This window comes from Rhamphochromis sp. 'chilingali', assembly GCF_963969265.1.
Source record: "Rhamphochromis sp. 'chilingali' genome assembly, chromosome: 19".
Taxonomy (NCBI): Eukaryota; Metazoa; Chordata; class Actinopteri; order Cichliformes; family Cichlidae; genus Rhamphochromis; species Rhamphochromis sp. 'chilingali'.
The window spans coordinates 4,492,485-4,513,832 of record NC_137946.1 but is presented as its reverse complement, the minus strand read 5'-3'; the positions used below and the strand labels follow the sequence as shown (position 1 = coordinate 4,513,832).

The following is a 21,348-nucleotide window of genomic DNA, read 5'->3' as shown; positions in this document are numbered from 1 at the left end:
GTTACAGCAAGTGATCAAGGTCCAGACCATCAGGTGACTAGATTACTCAAAGAAAACAGATTTTAATCTAAGAACATCTTTACTTTTTACTGTAAATGATGCATCTGCCTTGAACCGTTCTATTTATACTGTATTTCAGCCCCTTCCACTGCAGAGATACATATGCTGGAACTAGGTTTTATATCAGGCTTCTTTTGTTGTGTTTTGTTTTTTATTGTACAAGAGCCATGTAGCTGACGCTGAAATGTTTGTGTGGGTTGCCATGACAACACCAAAGTGAATCTGAGATCGTTATTGTTTTCTATTTGTTTTCTTTATTTGCTTCTCATGCTTGTGTACATTTGCAGTAGGAAAGGTAATCTATGAATCCAGTGATATATCCTGCTTATAAGAAATGTTTCTGTTAAAATATTATTGTGAAGTAGTCACTTCCTGTGAGTTGCGGGAACCGGAAGTTGTGCGCGGGAGAGACAAGACAGAACGGTAACACGGCGGACTTTTCGGAATATACAACTTTTCTACTGCTGGTTTTACAAGGCGTACACGGTAAAAAATCATTATGCTGTTATTTGTTTAACACTTGTGCACCTTGTGAAAGGAAATAAGTGGCTGAGATGAATATCATATGTGCTATCGATATTATTTTACTTGTTTCTAGTTTTCACGGTGCTCCATGATTGTGAGAGGAATAAAAGAATTGTGGACATCAGTACGAAGCGTGGATTCTTTCGACCAGAGTAGAAACAGTGAAAACGTGTCCCAATCCATCTGGAGGCTTCGGTGTGCAAAGCTCTTCTCATCCTGCAGCAAGCTACAGGTCTCGGTTGCTTCTCATCCTGCAGCGAGCTACAGGTCTCGGTTGCTTCTCATCCTGCAGCGAGCTACAGGCTTCAGTGGACACGTTGCTTTGCATTTTGTGACAACCAATCGGGAGCTGCAGATTCAGCGGACACTCCAAGAAGCGGTTTCAGGCTAAAGCGTGAGTCCTCAGGCTATATTGCGCAGTTATTATGCCTCATGAGTTGATGGATAGAACATGAGCTACAAATTTGCTGTAATGGACAAGGAATTAATTGTGTTCAAATTTCGGATTGTGTAAAAAAAACAAACAAACAAAAAAAGAAAAAGAAAAAAAAAAAAGGACAATCTGTTGAAGTTCTGGAAATTATTGTTGTTTTCTTACCTGTTGCTTGCAAGCTTCATGAAGGCTGAAACTGAAAATTTATTTGCTGTCATACGTAAGAATCTAAGCTAAGGTTCCTTTGTGTTAATTTTAATAATTCTCCGCCTATTACATCCATTCTTGTAATTACCTTAGTTATCTTGTCCTCTTCATAAGATACCCCCTTTAAAGTCTGAAAATGTCTAAAGATGGTCATAGTCACCCTGATGTTATGTCAGAAGTACAAGATGCAGGGGATTTGGAAGAGGAAAAAAGTGTAGTGTCTGAGAAATCTGAGACAAAAGCAAGAAAATCCTCTCGTGAAAGGCGATTAACGCCAAAAATGCAGGAACTGAAAGATCAAGAGTTAACTCAAAAGGAGAAGAGGTTCAAAGCAACATACGAGAAATGGAAAAGCAACGTAAGAGACATTCGCACAAAGTTAAAGCAAGTATGCTCTGAGAGTGACATGTATGATATGATGGATGAGGCTGAGAAGCTTGAGTCTGAATTAAAGGAACAGTATGACAGAATTCGACTCCAAACCTCACCAAGTCAAGAATTTCGAAGAAAGATCGATGCATGCTCAGCCGTGACGGCCGACTTGCTGCAGCTGATGAGAGTACGTCTGACTGAAGATGAAGGTGAGTTTGACACGGTGGCGGAAAGATCAAGGTTACGCGTGCTACTTGATAATGAATATGCTAGGTCCATATATGGATCCACAGCCTCCAGAGTTACTGCACCCAGCTGTCACAATTCTAACCATCTCTCAGAGTCACCTAGCATTCCAGCTATGAGAGCGGAAGTGGCTGCTCAGCTGGCTGCAATGGGATGATGACGGCGCTACAACCGCAGATGGTGAAGCCGCCAGTGGCGTGGAGACTGCTGAATGAGGCCACGCTAGTTGTACTGTTGGCCGGCTTGCAGCAGCGTCAGCGGTGTCACCATCCACTGAAAACAAAAAAGCAGATGGGGTGAGAAATGAAAAAGTGTCCTTATTACTCACCACAGCCGGTTCTTGAGATGTCCGGGAGGGCGGCTGCGGTGAGGAACGCCGGCGGCGCGAACGCCGTTTCCGGGTAGACGTCGGGGCCGGCGTATCAGGCTGAAGAACCTCAGGCTGGCCAAGTGGGGGGGCAGCCTGGATCGGAGAGTGGAGGTGAAGGGTGTTGAGCAGGAAATCCGCCACAATCGGAAAAAGATTGTCCAACACCCAGGGAAAACAAGTCAGTGTTTCCTGCAACCGCTTCTCCACAGCACAACGTAAACCCTCCGCGTGCGCTTCCAGCCACAGTTCACATAGACGATTTACTTTGTCTGTCACCTCCCTCCTGAACCTCTCCGAAAAGTCCGCTGGGTCCATCTGGCAGGATCGTTCTGTCACGGTCTGGAGGGCAGACCGTGGGGGATGTAGGAGAAAGGACCCAAAACGCAGACTTAATGGAATGAACAGTGGGTTTATTTACAGTGAGGTAATTGTACACCACACATTAAATCTCCAAAAGTGCTCCCTCGACTCCCGTGACGTGTCTTCTCCCAAGTGCTGGTATCCCGTGCTCTCTGCCCCTGTGCCTTCACACACCCCGTGTGTCTTGCAGTCCTGTGTTCCGCTGTCCTCCTGGGGAAAAACACAGACACAGCCGTTATGGCACCAACTCCGGCAGGCATACACTTTAACAACACTAGAAACACTGACATGGAGTCTAACTCAACGATCCTGCGCCGGAGGAAGCTCCATCGCTCTGTTAAGTAGCTCCCCCGACGATCCTGATCAGAAGCAGGTGTGTGGTAAGCTAGGCGTGACCAGCAGCTGGCAGGGCCACACCCATCAGGCCTGCAGGTGGCTGTCCTTCATCCTCCAGCCTCACACACACACACACACCAGCATGGAACACAAGAGCACAGTGCAGCAAACATACATCCAATACACTAATAACAATAAAGGTCCACACTGTTCACGAACCCCGAGTCCCCGGCACCGGGTCCGTGACAAAAGTAATAAAAAACTGTGATTTTTACAGTGTATTTTTTCCCTTTCTTCCTTCATCCAGGCATATGGGCCAACTTTTTAATACCCCTGAAAAATGGAGAAGTGATCGAGGGTCAGTATGTGGAGCTGCAGGCCCGGTACACTGGCGGCAACCCAAATTCCAAGAGTATCGCCTGGAACTTTTTGATGCCTAACACCAGCCAGATGAAGATGGTAAGGAAACAATTACACTTAAGTCTAATATACTGTATATCAAGCCAAGACAAGAAAAGACTTAAAGGTTTCTAATACTACTGTGCTGTGCAGATAGATGATCCAAAAGGAGGATCACAATCAAATAGATTTAGGGGAAGAAAGAGAACTCAAGAAGGGAAAGGATACAGGGGGTTTTTTTTATTATTATTTCCCTTAGTGTCTCACCTTACTTTACTCTTTACAGGAAGAAACATTCATTAAATGTAAAAACATTTTCACTGATAAAAGAACAAAACTTAACTGCAATCTATTCAGAGTCGTATGTGTTTAGACAAGATAAAGTGAGCAATTCCCCTCTGACAAATTGTTCAATTCTATTGTATTTTATTTATACAGCACCAAATCACAACAACAGTCACCTCAAGTCACTTTATAGTGTAAGGTAGATCCTACAATAATAGAGAGAAAAACCCAACAATCATATGACCCCCTATGAGCAAGCACTTTGGCAACAGTGGGAAGTAAAAACTCAGTTTTAACAGGAAGAAACCTGCGGCAGAACCAGGCTCAGGGAGGGGCGGGGCCATCTGCTGCGACCAGTTGGGGTGAGAGAAGGAAGACAGGATAAGACATGCTGTGGAAGTGAGACAGAGATTATTAACTAGAAATAATATGTATATAAACACATAGTGAGCGAGAAAGGTGACTGAAGAAGAAATACTCAGTGCATCATGGGAATCCTCCAGCAGCCTCAGCATAACTCAGGGTCACCTGATCACGCCCTAACTGTACTACTTTAGCAAGAAGGAAACTCTGAATCCTAATTTTAAAAGTAGAGATAGTGTCTGTCTCCCCAATCCAAATCTGGTTCCACAGAAGCGGGGCCTGAAAACTGAAGGCTCTTCCTCCCATTCTACTTTTAAATATCCTAGGAACAACAAGTAAGCCTACAGTCTGAGAGCAAAGTGCTCTAATGGGGTGGTATGGTACTAATTATGTAAGTAACTAAAATTTGACAAAGTGATATTTTTTCCAAACTGCTAATATATGTTTCCTATGCATAATATAATAATAGTAATATGGAGAAAATAATTGACAAGAACCTATTGTGCCTTTTCCAGCTCTTGGTTTTGTTTTTGAATGCTATTAGAGTTGCTTGGCATCATTTGTAGTTGAAAGTAATCATAAATACCAATGCATGAGTTCTTGGTGCAGCCCCTCAGTTCATCTTCTCTTTTAAACAGACAGTTTTTGCTCCTCACCGTTCTTACCTTTAAGGTAACAGGCGATGATGCTTTTAGATCACTGTGGAGTGATTTTGGCCCACTCTTCTTTGCAGAATGGTTTAATTCTTTCACATTGGAGGGCTTTTGAGAATAAACGGTCTGTTTAAGGTCTTGCCAAAGCATCTCAATCAGATTTAAGTCCGGTCTTTGACTATTTTGATCACTCCAAAACCTTCATTTTTTCTTTTGCTGCTATGTTCTGGATCACTTTCCTGGTGCTTAACTCAAATGTAATTGAACTTCAGAATACAAGCTGATGGCAGGAGCTTTTCCTTCAGGATTCTCTGGTATAAAGCAGAATTCAAGGTTCCATCAGTTACAGCAAGTGATCAAGGTCCAGACCATCAGGTGACTAGATTACTCAAAGAAAACAGATTTTAATCTAAGAACATCTTTACTTTTTACTGTAAATGATGCATCTGCCTTGAACCGTTCTATTTATACTGTATTTCAGCCCCTTCCACTGCAGAGATACATATGCTGGAACTAGGTTTTATATCAGGCTTCTTTTGTTGTGTTTTGTTTTTTATTGTACAAGAGCCATATTCGTTAGAATGTAGTATTTATCTAACAATACAGACCTGCATAATTTGTGTTAATTAAATTGCAGAGAATGAGAGCTGAGAATTTATAGATCAGGTTCAAGAACATTAATATTACTGTTTAATTTGGCCTTATAGGTGGAAATGTGAAGGTTAGATTTTATTTTATTCACAACTGAACATAGAAAACATGTCCAATGTTTAAACTGAGAACGTACCTTTTTAAAGTGTGGGCTGTGAGTCCGCCGTGCACTGTTTACCTCACCTGCCGATATGCGTCATGTGTAGTTGCTTTGGAGGAGGCTGTAAAACTTTGTGTAGAGTCCAGTAAAGGTTGATGAGTCAGTGAAGCTAACTTCTGTCCAATGTCAGTGATACTAAGGTGAGTTGTTGAAGATGTCCTGAACTTTCCTCTGTAAGCACTGCTGATTTTACCAGTGTTAGTGAAACTTTCTTTTCTTTAAAGTCTTGCACTTGGACATTTAGCAAATAAATCTCTGGAAATGTTTTGGATAAATACAAAGTCCATTACATCCCTGACCTGGATGTCAGTGACACAGGTCAGTGATATCTGTTATGCACAACTACTTCTTCGTGTGCTTTCTTTTATGTACTAAAAGACCCCAAAAAAACCCCTTTTTTTAATCTTCTTTTTGTTTCATGTGACGCTTGCTTTCTGTCCTTCTGTCCAGATCATCTCCTACACCGACAACGAGGTGAAGGTGTTTGACGGACAGTTTAAGGGCCGTGTCGGTTTCCTACATCAGATGCCATCATCAGATGTGTCGTTCTACATCAACAACACCCGGGAGTCCGATTCAGGAAGCTACATCTTTCAGATTGTTAATGATGGTATTACTGAAACGGTTACCCTGGATGTGAAAGGTAAGGGAAATTCACCCGTTGCACAGCTGTACTTCTCAGATTCACTGTGAAACAGTAAAACAGAAAGTCTTGTAATAAAACATTACATAATCCTCTCCCCTCAGTCCCTCCTTCTGTTCCGAAGTGCTCTATGACAGGGAAGCCAGAGGTAAAAGGAAATGTTACTCTGATCTGCATGTCCAGCTCTGGGAAACCTATTCCTTTGTACAAGTGGAAGAAAACCAGCCCCACCTCTGAGGTCTTCTTCTCACCCATGCTCAGTGAGTGCACAGCGAAAAAACAAAGAGTCATTGTTTGCTATAAATGTGAATTATTGATAGAAAAAGCAGCCTGCACACCGTCTTTTGGGATTGTCACTTAGCACATCTTTGAGAACTGTTATACATGTGAAATAATGTGTCTTCATGTGTGTTTGACTGTCTTTTCCATGTAAACTGCTGTGTTAGATGAGAAGACTGGCACTCTGAAGCTGAACAACCTGAGCAGCAACATGTCGGGGAAATACGTGTGCACAGCCAGCAACACGGTGGCAGAAAAGAGCTGCGCAATCGACCTGCACATTACCAACTGTACGCAGCAAGTGTAACCCTGGTTATGGTTTATTAATAAAAATAAGTGATGAAAAATAGTTATGGACCACACATTCAGATACACTATTATCAAGCATGAACAGCGAGCATCGATGTAATTAATTATTTCTGTTGGACACGATCATATCCTACTAATTTCTTATGACTGCTGACACGTCATAAGAAAACTAAATGAATATGCAGCGAACTTTCTTACATATATATTAAAATATTACAAATATACAATAATTTAGCAAAAGTATCATTATAAACCCCTATCACTCATGACTTACACAGATTCAAAGTAAAAAACAAACCCTGTTTGCCAGACATGTTTAATGTTGCTAGCATAGGGCTGTGACATTTTACATTGTAACCATTAGCTTAGCTGACTTTTCTATTCAGCAGCTAAGAAAATTATACTTTTGTCAAAGTTGGCTGAATTTGTCTTACTTTAACATGAGTCTGGACAGTCAACCATGCCCAACACAACCTAGCGTCCTGGGAATATATAATGTTGCAGAAGCCTGAAAACAATGGACAGCGGTAAATTAGTGATCAACATCGCAGCATTATTGTAGTGTCTTTACATTACAATATAAAGCGCCTTGAGGCAACAGCTGTTGTGATTTGTCCCTATATAAATGAAACTGAATTGTAGCTTAAAACTGATTTGCTAGGCCACAGCACAACTGGTCACCTGATTAGTCCATCTCTATGTCAAACAGAAAGGACATCTTTACATGACTCGAATATAAAACATTAATCTGCTTTTCTAGCCAGTGCTGTACAAGTACTATTGATTCTACACGAAATGAGGTAATAAAAGTGTTTTTAAATTCTTTGAGATAGTAATTGTATGTTCTTTAATTCCAGCCAATAAAGTGGGGGTGATTGTTGGTGCCACAGTTGGCTCAGTGGCTGGCTTCATCTTCCTCCTTTTTGTGTGCCTCGCTTTTGTCTTCGTGATAAGGAGAAGAAACAACGAGGATGACTTGGCCAATGAAATCAAGTGAGTCAGTGTGGCTTAAATGCAAGCAGAATTTTATCATTTAAAATTCGTAACAGCATCTCAGCTGGCCAGCAGATCTGAACCAGGACCCTTTTGCCACAGTGCTAAACAGTGTCAGTTCAGGCAAGTCATAAGTGGCAGCGTTGGTAGATGAAGTTCTTGTTGCTGCTGCTTTGAATCAAATTCATTTTAGTCCTTTGCAGATGACCCAGGTTTTACTTTTGACATGTACCAATTGCACAGGAATGCACATTTTGATCTTGCACATTTCTCAAACTAAAGTGATTCTATCACACCTGTTTAAGAAGCCTGTTTTTCAGATTTAATTTTCATATCCTGTGATAGCAGAAACAAATTACCATAGTTTCAAGATTTAATGAAGTACTCCATTTCAGTGTTACTGTGAACTAATTATGCATTTCTAAAAGTAATCTACACGCCACAAATAAGTAATCCTGCACCTCGATGTCTACAGGGAGGATGCTCAGGCTCCCAAGCGTGTGTCATGGGCTAAGAGCGGCATGGGTTCTGACATCATCTCCAAGAATGGCACCCTGTCCTCCATCGCCTCCAGCCCACACCACAAAGAGTCCTCCCATCACCACAACAACCACCACCACCACCTGCAGCAGTATCCACAGCGCCCCCCCTCAGACACTGCATCCATCATCACCGCCACAGGCAGCAATGCCGGCTATAGACCGTCCCGCCACCAAGGGGCCTCCACTCCCACCCATTACAGCTACAACAACAACACCACCCTGCCACGTGAACAGCCATTGTCCCCCGAGGCCGGCAGCAATGGCGGTTCCATGCCCAGACCCGAGCGCTACACCCAGTTGCCTCAGGCACAGGCGCTGCCGCAAACGTACAACCAGCCTCGGCTGCAGCTCCAGACCGCTCCCTCCCCGCCACCACTACCCACCTCCACCATCATGGCCTCCAACATCACCCGAATGGGAGGCGTGCCCATTATGGTTCCTGCACAGAACCAGGCCGGATCTCTAGTCTAGCATGAGCTAAGGGAATACTCTCACAAAGGATCAATTGCTGATTTTTCAAAGGGACTTTAATATTTAGCAAAGAATTTAAAATGAAAGGTCATTTACTGATGCCAACAAGCTCTCAGACACACTGTTTACTTCCTTTAAGAATACTTACTTATAGTTCTTTTGTACTCTGTATGCACTGTACACATTTGAAACTATGTATAGATATGATTTTCATACATTTGTCCAGTATCATCTTTTCTACTTTATGGATTTTAATGTTTTCATTTTTCATATTTAGATTTTTAAATGTAATTTCTTCCAAACTGTTTTCCTCCTGCCATTTACTAACCGCAGCTGGAACGCTGTGTGTGCTAATCTCACGGACAGAAAAAAAAGAGCACCAGCATGCTACACTTTATCCATTGTCTTTATTTAGAGAAACTACCTGAAGGACTCATAGGTCATTACTGTTTAAGAAGGAGAATGTTGCTCATAAACACTGGGTTTAATCTATGTATTATTAACTCTATTTCAGCACCAGACATCAAAAGACAACATAATGTGTTGTGTGATAAAGTTTGCCCTTGCAAAGTATCCTAATCCTTTTTCTTGGCTTTGCTTCTGTTGGGTTTTCAACTTGCTTTCAAAATGCTTTTAAACTCACTTCTTTAAATACAGATGAGCAAAAGCTTCTGATAATACTGAGCTGTTTAGGACTGCAGAACAGTAAATTTGCTTATATTCTTGACTAGTACTAATAACCAGTGTTGGGGAAGTTACTTTGAAAAGGTAATTAATTATAGTTACTAGTTACTTCTTCAAAAAAGTAACTGTTAGTAACTGAGTTACAATATTCTAAAAGTAATTAATTACTTGAAAAGTAACTATTGCGTTACTTTATAAAAATGTTTAACCCTCTGGGGTCCAGGGTATAATTGGCCATTTTAACCACTTCTGATTTGACCTCTACATTTCACCTTTAAAAACTGTTTACTTGTTTGGTATCATTCTTTTCAGCACAACCTCACGTGTCTGAATTTCCAGTTATGTTTTCATTTTGACATACTGTATTAACACAATTGATCTAAAATCAGACAAAAAACATAAAATCAGAGTAGAAAAAGTTATATTTTTTACTGTAACAACAACAAACATGTTTAATGAATTATATTTCATAACTTTAAATGCAAATATAAATTGTCAATTTTAAAATCCTATGCACAAGTTTTGCAAACAACAACGTTATTTGCATCCATTTACCTTTTACCTTGATTTTTTAAATAACCATTTCAAACTATTTACAGAACAATCAGTTGTTCTGCATTCAATAAGATGCAACACAAATTATTTGTGCCACTCCAAAAACACAATTTCTGTCCACTATAAAGGAGAACATCACAGCCTGATACCTGCAGGTCTGACAGCAGCAGGTGTATCACTCCTGTTTCTACCTGGAGACAGCAGTCGCCTCATTGTTCTGACACACAACACAAAACTATCCACAACACTACACACTAACTACACACTCCAAACACGCTAAACGTCACAAAACTCTCTCTCTCTCTCTCTTTTTCGTTAGACAGTGATCATGATTACCGTCCGCGGGAGCGCGCGCAGCTACTTAACGCTGTAGCGTCCACATTACTTACAGCTACTTCCATGCAACTGATATAAGATGCAGTAAGCTGAACACAGCTTCAATCGTCTGTTTGTTGAAAAATAGTAACGGAGCGCATTTTCTTGTTAGTAACTGTAACGGCGTTGTAACGATAGGAATAGTAATTAGTTAGATTACTCATTACTGAAAAAAGTAATGCCGTTATTCCCATCACTGCTAATAGCTAATAACTAATCATTTAAAGTTGCCTGCAGCATTCAAATTGTAAATATGTGAATTTTGGGGGGTAATTGGTAGCACGTTGTTGAGTGCAGCCTTTATGGACAACAGAAACAGGGGACGTGTTTGCCTTTATTACCACTTTGTGTTGGCATTCTTTTGTAACTTAGTCATCATCTGCGTCATCAGCATAAATTCATTACATACATTCATTATTTGGACCTGTTCTTCTAGACTGGCGCAAAGAGCTTATAGCATTAGAGAAAGACACCCGGTGATCACACAGTCCCGCACAGTGAGGATAAAGCTCTCGCTTTTAACAAGAGGGAGTAGGAGCCACCTTCTTTGACCAGTAGTGGATCAAGAAACTGAAAAAATATACAACCGGCCATCTGCCACAACCCAACCAGTCGCGGTAGATTGCCGCCCTTCCCTGAGCCTGGTTCTGCTGGAGGATTATTCCTGTTAAAAGGGAGTTTTTCCTTCCCACTGTTGCCAAAGCGGGTCATATTACTGTTGGGCAACTAACAATAATATGACTTTCTTTGTATTATTTCTCCGTATTATTGTAGGGTCCACCTTACAATATAAAGCGCCTTGAGGCAACTGTTGTTGTGATTTGCTGTATAAATAAAATTGAATTGAACTGAAGATCAAAAAGAGGCCACCAAATATATCAGCTAGCAGCAGAGCACCACTATGCATCACATCAGGATTAGAACCATAAGGCAGGTCTCCTTTCAAAATGGTCCACCACACTTCAGTACTTATGTATTTAAACTCCTTGGAAAAAAATTGTGGATATACAGTTATGTAGCACAAATTTGACAAATTTCTATAGTTTCTTTACTTGAGTATATCAAGTATTCACATTCTACTTAGAAATATTTGGGGAAATGTTAACAAGCGTAAAGCGCACGAAAGTCTGTTAAGAAGCCTCGAGATGCATTGTTAGGTCAGCAAATTTGAGCCATTTTATCAAGTTTCATTTAAGCTGATGGAGTTTTTGGCTAAAAACCTAAAGACTCCATCAACATTATTGCAGGACCATCAGTCTTGCACTACAGATATTCCTGGAATCTCGACCTCTTTAGACTTTCTTTATGCACCTTGGAAGTTAACAAATGTGTTTCAGTTTGCTTCTAATCTGAAACAAATAAACTAGATTTGGTTCAGAAACTATTTTCCATTTCCAAAATGTGTGGACATATTTTGAATAAAAACTGCTGTGAGGGAGGCACTGTTTTGTAAAAATCACATTTGTAAGAATGTATCCAAATAGCTAAGGTCATTTTAATACACTGAATGATTCCAGAACTTCTTTTCATTAGTTAAGAACTAAAACTATTTATTATGTTTTTACACGTTAGCGCTATTTGTAATGTCTGTTGTTACTGAATATGATTTAGATTTGGAAAAGAGAAGAAAGTGTGGTCATATTCTGCTGTAGTGTAATTACACTGGAGCATATGTTTGTTATTTAAGCTTTTGGTTAATGTGCACAGATATTTTTACAATTATTTACATGACATTCTGAGATGAAGGCTGATGAGGTTGAAGGAAAACATACTGTAAAAGCATCTCATGCAAACCACTTGAGAATATAAGCTCAAGACTAAAGTCAAGATTTCATGAGGGAAGTTGAAAGAAAAGAGGAAATCTGTTTGCTGTGCATTTAAGACTCTGTGTCCTTTAAAAGTGTACATTATGGACATTCAAATGTATTCAACGCAAGCCTTTATTTTTATATTGTACATGTATAAAAAGCACATTAAGAAAAGTGAAAGAAGTGCTCACTATCACACTGAGTTATAAACCAGTGTGGATTGTATAACTGCTGTGGACAAATTGGTGGCCAAACAAATATGCTTATTTATACAGACGGCCTAAACTGTAGACAATAATGTGCAGTGTGCACTTGTATCTTCCATATTTATGTTCATTGAAAATGCCTTGTATTATATTTTCAATTAAAATTTAAAAAGATCAGCTGTTTGTGAGTTTTGTTTTATTCTTGTTTTCCAAGTTTTACCAATTTTGTCTTCTTGGCAAGCTTGTAGAAGGAAGGAAGGATTGATGACTGAGCTTGAAAGGACACAGGGTTTTCCTTTGGCGTTTTTGTTAGAAAAAAGCTGACAAGGATCTGTCATTAAACAATCCAGCACCAAGAGAGGACCAGCCACTCCTTTAAGTAGCGGTTCAGGACAATGTCATCACAGGCGTGTGGAAGTGTGGAACCAACAGGCAGAAAATCTCCACTAAGTCCCGCTGCTGCACAAAAACAAGCACACACACGTAAACACACAAACCAGGATAGCAGAGGAATTGAGTAGATAGCTGAGGTGGAGAGATGGACAGGAAGTAGGAGGTCAGCATGGAGAGGACAGAGGGAACAGATACAGAACTGATGAATAATCAGCAAATACAATGATGTCAAAAGTATGACAATCCCTTAAAAACATCCTGGGATCAGAGCTTTCTGTGTGAACTGAAAAAGATTCTTCATCTTCTTTTTGCCAAACACATTTCGTTTTTCCAAGATCAGACCTATGCATCCTCTATAGCAGGGGTGGGCAACTCCAGGCCTCGAGGACTGGTGTCCTGAGACCTCTACTGAACCCGCAGTACTTCAACACAGCTCACACTGTTACACTGGAGGCATAAAAATAACCCCTAAAAAGAACAAACCCGGTGATTCTATCAGCTGTAATGGTATCATCTGTCCACAAGGTGTCAGATTTTATTGGTCGATTCACTGAGCAACCCTTTGATATCCATAAAGCTAAAACACTTCACAGCCTGATTGTTTGCTTTGCAACAATCCCACCAACTTCATATGTCTACATTATTGCTGTTGAGAGTTTGATGAGCCAGTACCTTCTGCTTCTGCATAGTCTTTATACAGCAATAAACAGCTGTGAATGTTATTGTGTATGAATTTTCTAGAATGAGGCTGTAGAGGTGCTACATAAATCCCAGTGAGGTTCAGCCTACCATGTTGTACTGGATGGGAGACAAGGAGGAAAGAAGCAAGCCTGCTGGAGAAACTCACACTGATTTACAACTGAAAGAAAAAAGTGCAAAAACAGAGAAAAGCCTTACATAAATGAAGAGCTTTTCCCCTCTGCTCCTCCTTCATCAGATCTCTTTCTGGTACAGGAAAATTCAGAATCGATTCGTGTTTATGGATGGATTTATGTGGATGGACCAAAGAAGTTCAAATGAAACATGGAAGCACATAACGGAGTGAGTAGAAACTAGGAAAGTGCTCAAAGCTTTAGCTGTGTGTGAAAATTAACCAAAACAACAATAATGTTTGTCAGGTTACATGGATGAAAATCATCACTTCATAAGATCACTCAGGAGTAACATGACTAAGTACAAGTTCCTGTTTGACTCTAAAAAAAACCAAAAAAAACTTCATATTTGAAAGTCCTGAAGTGCACAGTGTCATGTAAAAAAATTAGACTCTAGAAGTAAAAATAGTATTTTATATTCAGTCCTGTATTTAAGAGGGATCCAGTGCAGAGGAGCCAGTGTAGGAGAAAAATGCTCTCCCTTTCTGTTCCCTGTCATTTTTGCTTTGTTTTTTAGGAAATCCAGAAAGTAACAAATTACAGTAGTCAACAGGGAAGCAGCAAAGTCTTAAACACCAGATGTGCTTATCCGGGATTTAAATCTTGAAGTTGGATCAGTGACTCTTGGCTGAATGTCCTGGAGCTGTATGTGAGGCATTCAGGGAACACCAGTCAATCGCAGCTACATTGTTAGCAGAGATTATATTCTTCATGAAATGAACAAAATACAATTACTATTCTCTTAAACAAGCAAAAAGGAAAACCCACAAAAAACAACCATGCTGAGTAAGTTTTTAAAATGTCCTTATAAGATCCCAAAAGATTGACTCTGTAAATCTCAACGTAGCGTTTTCAGTGGGAGAAACATTTTGTCACTCAACCAAGTCACTTCTTCAGTCTCAGCTGGCTACAGGTTTCCCCAACCTTTTAAACAGTACATTTCCACAATGACTGAAACTAGCACCACTGACAAACAATCGGCTGTGAGGTCAGTTCCTTGATCATTAACATGCAAATTGTCTGAGACTAAGAAAGTCACACATGTGCAAATAAGTCTAGGTTAGGTTCCCCCTGTGTCATTGTCCTCTGTGTACCTTTGTGTGTGTGTGTGTGTGTGTGTGTGTGTGTGTGTGTGTGTGTGTGTGTGTGTGTGTGTGTGTGTGTGTGTGTGTGTGTCCCCTCTTTTTCTGTCTCATCTCCCTTAACTGTTTCCGTTGTTTAGAGCACAGGATTTCCTTCTGTGCCACCTAAAGTTACGTAATATTAGCTGCGCTGTTCTGGCTTCTTTTTTGTAAGCCAATTGAAATTCCTTTGTGCCTTGATGCTTGCATAATATTTTTGCTTTCATTTATGCTCATGTTGCTTTATTATCCATCCATCCTCTTCAACGTATCCTTATCAGCCAGTAATGCAATTCATCCTGATCGGTGATTGGTCAAAAGTCTAGGGTGGCAGAAGGGGGGAGAAGAGGCTTGTGATTGGTGAAAAATGTGCAATAAAGGAGACTTCTCTTTTCCATTTCTCTTTTTTTCTTTATCAGGTGATGTCTCCAGCTCCTTTATCTCACCTGATGCCTGGACTGCCGTCTGTGGTCTTCAGTATGATCACAACGTGTTATTTATGTATTTTGACTGACTTACAATGACAGGACAGTAAGCATTATCAGTGCACATGCAATAAAAGCATGTAGTTGTCACTCTAACATTGATGAGGATTTTCCTTTGGCTCTTTTGAACCAAAACAGGTTGGAAAATCCCCTGAAATTAAGAGCAATCGAGAATGAATTGCTTTCTTCTCTTCTGTGTTATTATGATGTGCAAAGACTAGCCATAAAAGGAGTCTTTTAGGTTGCCCCGATGAGACGATGTAATATATTTATTTTATATTTATATATATTTTCCACTTTTATACTGGAAAATGTGAAGGATTATTTATACCATTGTACTAGTCATTTACAGACATGCAAGAAATTAAATGCATACCGTGAACTCTTGACCCGCACACGAAGAGACATTGTTGCACTTTGCTGCCATGTTAGGGTCCACTTGTCAAAGGTCAAAGAGCTGTAAAATCACGACAAAGATGCTATGAGAGATTATGTTTGTCCTGTGACAAAATATTTGAAGAGGGGTCACTGAATAGTTCATTATGAAAATGTTGTGATCATATACCTTTCACAGTCACTCGACCTCAACCAAGAGTATTTGGGGGAAATTTGACTGTCATAACAGATAGATATTAGCTTTGTTATTGTTTCTGAATCAATTCCAGGAAACACTGAAGCTGTTGCAGAGGCATGTGTTGTACAAATACTTCAAAAACTTGTGTTTGCCACCTGCTTGTACACATTGCTTCTGTGGTTCCGGTCTGTTATGTGTTTTGTTATGGAAATTTTAACAATAACCTGCAACACACCCAGTGAGCTTGATTTGAAGTGGGTTTAATAAACACATTGCAATGTGGAGAGAGCATCCCAGTGAAACACTAGGATCATCCCACTATCTATTTAACGTCTCCCATTACAATGGCCTCACTGTGTTAACATTCCACATGCATGTAAACTGGTGATGGGAGTGCTCTTACTATAGTAAAGTGAGAAAGTGATATTACTATAACTAATGTGATATGATTAAACATGTGATTACTACATGAGAAAAGAAGTTTGCCTCCACAGTTTCTACATAGTTTTGTCTTCTGAGCCTGTTGGCAGAGAATGCTATTTGTGTGCAACTTAATAAAAACATATCAAACATATTTCTCTTTCTATAGATTTTATTTATTTATACTTGTATGTTTTGTCAGTGCCCTTACGATTATTGTGGTGCTGATTCAAAGAAGATCAGTAAGTCTAAGGCAGATTAAAGCCCAACTTAGGCATTCATTAAGTGAATCCACAACTCACTGTTACTATAACACAGGACACTTCATTAAAGTGGATGAAACAGGAATACAGGAAAACAGCACTGCAGGGTAGTCAATCAGTGAACTTGATTATGAATCCAATGCAAGGGGCTTTACATAATCAACTGTGTACAAAAAGTCAATAGTCCCTGTCAGGTACGCTGGAATCATACACGTTACCATCAACAGTATCATTGTGAATGTTACACACTTAAAGAAAGTTTACAATGAGCAACATGTACTGACAATAGCCATACACAGGTAAATGTGTAGTAAATGGTAATGCAGTAAATCTGCCTAGTACGATATTAAATACACGAACACTTACGACTTCATATATGTCACATCGTTTGTAACGAGCCACGGAAAGCACCACCGGGCACTGCAGACGTGAAGGCGCGTGGATACCGTCTGTGCCTGTGAATTTTTCTGTTTTGAGGACGGCTTCTTTTACCTGTCACTACAGATGGTCTGTTTATGTTTTGATTGAGAGCCTTTTTTTGGGCAGCTGAAGAGGAGAAGTCTATCTTATGGCCAACCTCTGGCTGTATCTTGGTCATATTACCCAGCAAAATCAAGTATGCAGGTTCATCTGTAACAGTCCTTGTGCCACAGATCCACACTGTTGCTTCTACTTTAAACAGAAGAGCAGAGACATGGGTGCAGGTCTCCGCGACTCTGGCCATACAGCTGCAGTGGGCGGCTTCAACCTTCCCTGTGATGCTCACAATGACCCATGGCTGCAATGCTGGTTGATTCAGTCTTTGAGAGTGCAGTACCTGAAACACACACAGGCAAAGTTCAAGACACGAACTTTAATAAGCCAAGGCCGACACAAATGTGTTGTGTCTACGTTCAAATACATTAATCATAAATGTAACAACTAAAGTGTTTTTATGTATCCATATATAGAAAGCTGCATGTTATATTTTAAATCTGCATGTTTCTTTTTAGAAACCTATCAGCAAAAAACTTAAGTATGTAATGCAAGGATGTAATCACTTTCAAGAGTGAGAAAGCATAAAGTTCGACTTTAAGTGACAATTGTGGACACTTAATATGATAAGGCGATTCTGCAGGTCATTAATCAATGTATAAAACTAAAATAAAATGTGTCACTAAAATGTATTTAGTGACACAGCACACAAACACGGAAGCAAGATGTGTAATTAGGATTATTTATAATAAATATGAATTAATTAGTGTAATTTCATTAACCATAGAGAATAACTAAATCCTTCAGGACAATGTCACATCAGTGCACTGAACTCACTATGGCATCCATCTAACAGAGCTTCCACATGTTCTCACTGTAATTTCCCCCTCATGAATGAATTTATGCTGCACTAATCTGAATGTTCGGAGGGAAATCAAACGCATTTTACTCGTAGTACTCAAGCTGACTTCACTTGGTTTGAATGACGGCGTACTTACAATTGCACCCAGTCCTTGGTGAATTGGATGTGCGCCTCCAGAGATTTATGACGGCGAAACTGGTGCGCCGTGTATGCGCTGACTTTACAGACAAGGTACGAGAACAGATCATGCTAAGTCAACAGCGGTTTGGTCTTCAGGGTTTCTACTCCACTTTCATACGGGTCCACATTTCCGATGCACGCTACTTTTTGCAAGTACCGTCTCTTTGCATGTGGACACAAACTGTCTCTACACCGTCCTTTTCATTTTGAGCTACAGTGTGTTTGTTTTGATTCGTGGCCTGGTGCTCCCACAATGCATTGCGGCGTTACGTCAACTCCAAAGCCCGTTGCGTGCAGGAGAATATGCGCATGCGCATTGCCATGGTGATTTTAAACGTGCAAAAATTCTGTTTAGTAGTTGTTGCTGTTTCTTTCTTTCTTTCTTTCTTTCTGTCACTATAATTCATTCAAGGCTTTGTGGGAAATGCTTCTCCTGTAAAAGTTTCAGTCACCGGCGACATTTTTTCATCAGCAGAACGTTGACCGTCATCACAATGAACCAAATTCGATGACGTCACAAAAGTCAGCTCAAACCACAACCAATCAAAATCTTGACTTTGATCTGAAAATCCTTAAATAGCCGTTAGTTCGCAGTGTTCCTCACAGCAATCAGTTGCGATTAGTTCACATTTGCGTCGTGTTTTTAAACAGTTTCCTAAAGAGATTTAAACTCTTTTTCAAGGACATTTTAAAAGTTCTGTACCAATCAGCTAAAGTTTGACAGCTGTACCGACCAGTTTCCTCCAGTCTATTAAAGCAGACTGTTTTCAAAAAATGGATAGAGGAGACGGCTCACAAAACCATGACGATGGTGAACAAAACCATGTTGGTGTAGGACTAGCAGTCAATGAGCTGCTTTTGGCACTGCTGCAACAGGGAAATCTTAGAGCAGTTGACAGGATGTTCCCCTGGATTGAAATCAATCAGTTGCGTGGTTTAGTTGATAATCAACTGCCACAACAAGAGGAGGCAGTTGATGTTCCGGCAGGAGGCATCGAAATAAATCCTCCCCAGGAAATAGCAGGACCCTGGGAAAATTTTAGAGCAGAGATGGGAGTAGGCGATGGCATTGAAAGAAATCCACCCCAGGAAATAGAAGGACCCTTGGTCATTAATGGAGCAGAGATGGGAGTAGGAGATAACATAGAAAGAAATCCACCCCAACAGATAGAACGACCATTGGTCATTAATAGAGCAGAGATGGGAGCAGGAGATTACACAGAAAGAAATCCACCTCTAGAAATAGAACAACCCGTGTACAATAATGGAGCAGAAGAAGATCCAATTATTGATGAAATCAGGTGGTGGGAAGATGAGGGATCTGAGAGCGACACTGAAAGTGTTCCTGATAGTGACACAGATGACGATGGAGACAATGGCCAGGATGCTCCTGTGCTATTGCCCCCCAACCCAGTACCAGACGGTTCGAGGAGGAGACCAAGGGAGGAGGAGGATGAAGAAGAAGAAGATGGGAGAGCTAGGAAAATGTCTAAACACTGAATTTTGAGCTGAGCTGGACAGTCAATGTTGCACCCATCTTCCAAAGCTACATGTGTCCTACATTGCGTTTCTTTCTGCAGAGGAGCTTGCTTCCAATAAAAGCAGCAGGAACAAAGACAGGAAACAAATAAAAAGGAAAAAGTGAAAAACTGCAAAGCAGAAAAGCAGAAAAGGAGGAAACAGAGACTCAACGAAGGAAGATAAATAACAGGAAAAAAAAGAAGAAAATGTCATGGCTGTGTGAAGGCAGGCAGGAACCCAAGAGCAGGACTCACAGAGGCAAATGTGAAGTCAAAACACCCGTCTTTATTGGGAGTTTGCCGATTGAACAGAAAACTAACTAAACTGGGAAAGCAACAGACAGGAAACCGGGCAAACAGAACAAACAGAGTAGAATGAAGAACGACGCAACGACGAGCAGGGTGAGACTCAGACACTAAATACAAGAGGTGAACAGGACTGAAAGGACACAGCTGGGAGACACGGCTGACACTGATTACACAGACGAGACAGGGAGAGCACAAAACTGAACACACTGACATAAGACACAGACCTTCAAAATAAAACAGGAAATGCACAGACTGGACTCAGAGACACAGTAACAGACAGAGAACAGAAGGAACACATGGGCAGAAACTAAACAGAGGGAACACAGAACCCAGTGTCCTACATGTAACATGCTCAGAGACTGAATCTCGGCTGGCCCCCTCTGACCCACGGACTTAGTTTCCTGCCACCAGGGACCTGTTTACCAGACTTCCCATATACCACCCGTGACCCAATATGATTGTGCATACAAGTGGAAAGCAACATATGTGTCTCATATCACTGGTACCTTGTTAGATGGTGATGATTGTGGTCTCACTGGTCGCAGACATGGAGGGAGTGGTCCTATTGGTTGGCTCCCACATTAGGAAGGCGGGGTTGGGGCCTTCTTATCACCATTGTGCTAACGTAATTATACAATAGCATTTACAACACCACCATCTTCAAATAGAAAAACACATTATGGAATGCTATCAGTTGTGTATTGGCCTCCCCAAACCCTGGACCTCAACATTAGTGAATAGTGGGATCATCTTGACAGAGAAGGGAAGGAAAGGCAGCCAACATCCAAAAGAAGAGCTTTGAATGCATGTCTTTATCCTGTCTTCCTTCTCACCCCAACCGGTCGCAGCAGATGACCGCCCCTCCCTGAGCCTGGTTCTGCCGGAGGTTTCTTCCTGTTAAAAGGGAGTTTTTCCTTCCCACTGTCGCCAAAGTGCTTGCTCATAGGGGGTCATATTGTTGATTGTTGGGTTTTTCTCTGTATCTATTATTGTACGATCTACTGTACAATATAAAGCTCTGTGAGGCGACTGTTGTTGTGATTTGGTGCAATATAAATAAAATTGAATTGAATTGAATTGAATTGAATTGTTCACACTGCTGACTCATGACTGTGTAGCAACACATAGTTCAAATCACATCATTAAGTTCGCTGATGACACGACCGTGGTGGGTCTCATTAGCAAGAACGACGAGTCAGCGTACAGAGAGGAAGTGCAGAGACTAACGGACTGGTGTAAAGACAACAACCTGTCTCTGAATGTTGACAAGACAAAAGAGATGGTTGTTGACTTTAGGTGGACACGAGGCGACCACTCACCGCTGAGCATCAACGGCTCCTCTGTGGAGATCGTCGACAGCACCAAATTCCTGGGCGTCCACCTGGAGACGGCCCTCGGCTGGTCCCTCAACACCAGCTCCCTGCACAAGAAAGCCCAACAGCGTCTCTTCTTTCTGAGAAGACTGAGAAAGGCCCGGCTTCCACCACCGATCCTGACCACCTTCTATAGAGGAACTATCGAGAGCATCCTGAGCGGCTGCATCACTGTCTGGTTTGGGAACTGTGCCATATCAGACCGCAAGACCCTACA

At 40.9% G+C, this 21,348-nt stretch overlaps 1 protein-coding gene across 2 annotated transcripts; it reads left to right on the top strand.

Moving 5' to 3' along the window:
- Positions 1–248: 248 nt before the first annotated feature.
- Positions 249–9,236, top strand: LOC308387192 (endothelial cell-selective adhesion molecule-like). Of its 2 annotated transcripts, XM_080867097.1 has the most exons (9): positions 249–546; positions 659–852; positions 888–979; positions 3,217–3,368; positions 5,871–6,063; positions 6,168–6,323; positions 6,510–6,632; positions 7,509–7,644; positions 8,120–9,236. In XM_080867097.1, exons 2-9 carry the CDS (start codon positions 674–676, stop codon positions 8,655–8,657), a joined length of 1,569 nt encoding a protein of 522 aa, XP_080723223.1. In that variant the 5' UTR covers positions 249–546; positions 659–673; the 3' UTR covers positions 8,658–9,236. The 2 variants fall into 2 exon arrangements, with proteins under 2 accessions (XP_080723223.1, XP_080723222.1); XM_080867096.1 differs by lacking the exons at positions 249–546; positions 659–852; positions 888–979 and adding an exon at positions 1,004–1,806.
- The last annotated feature ends 12,112 nt before the right edge of the window (positions 9,237–21,348 follow it).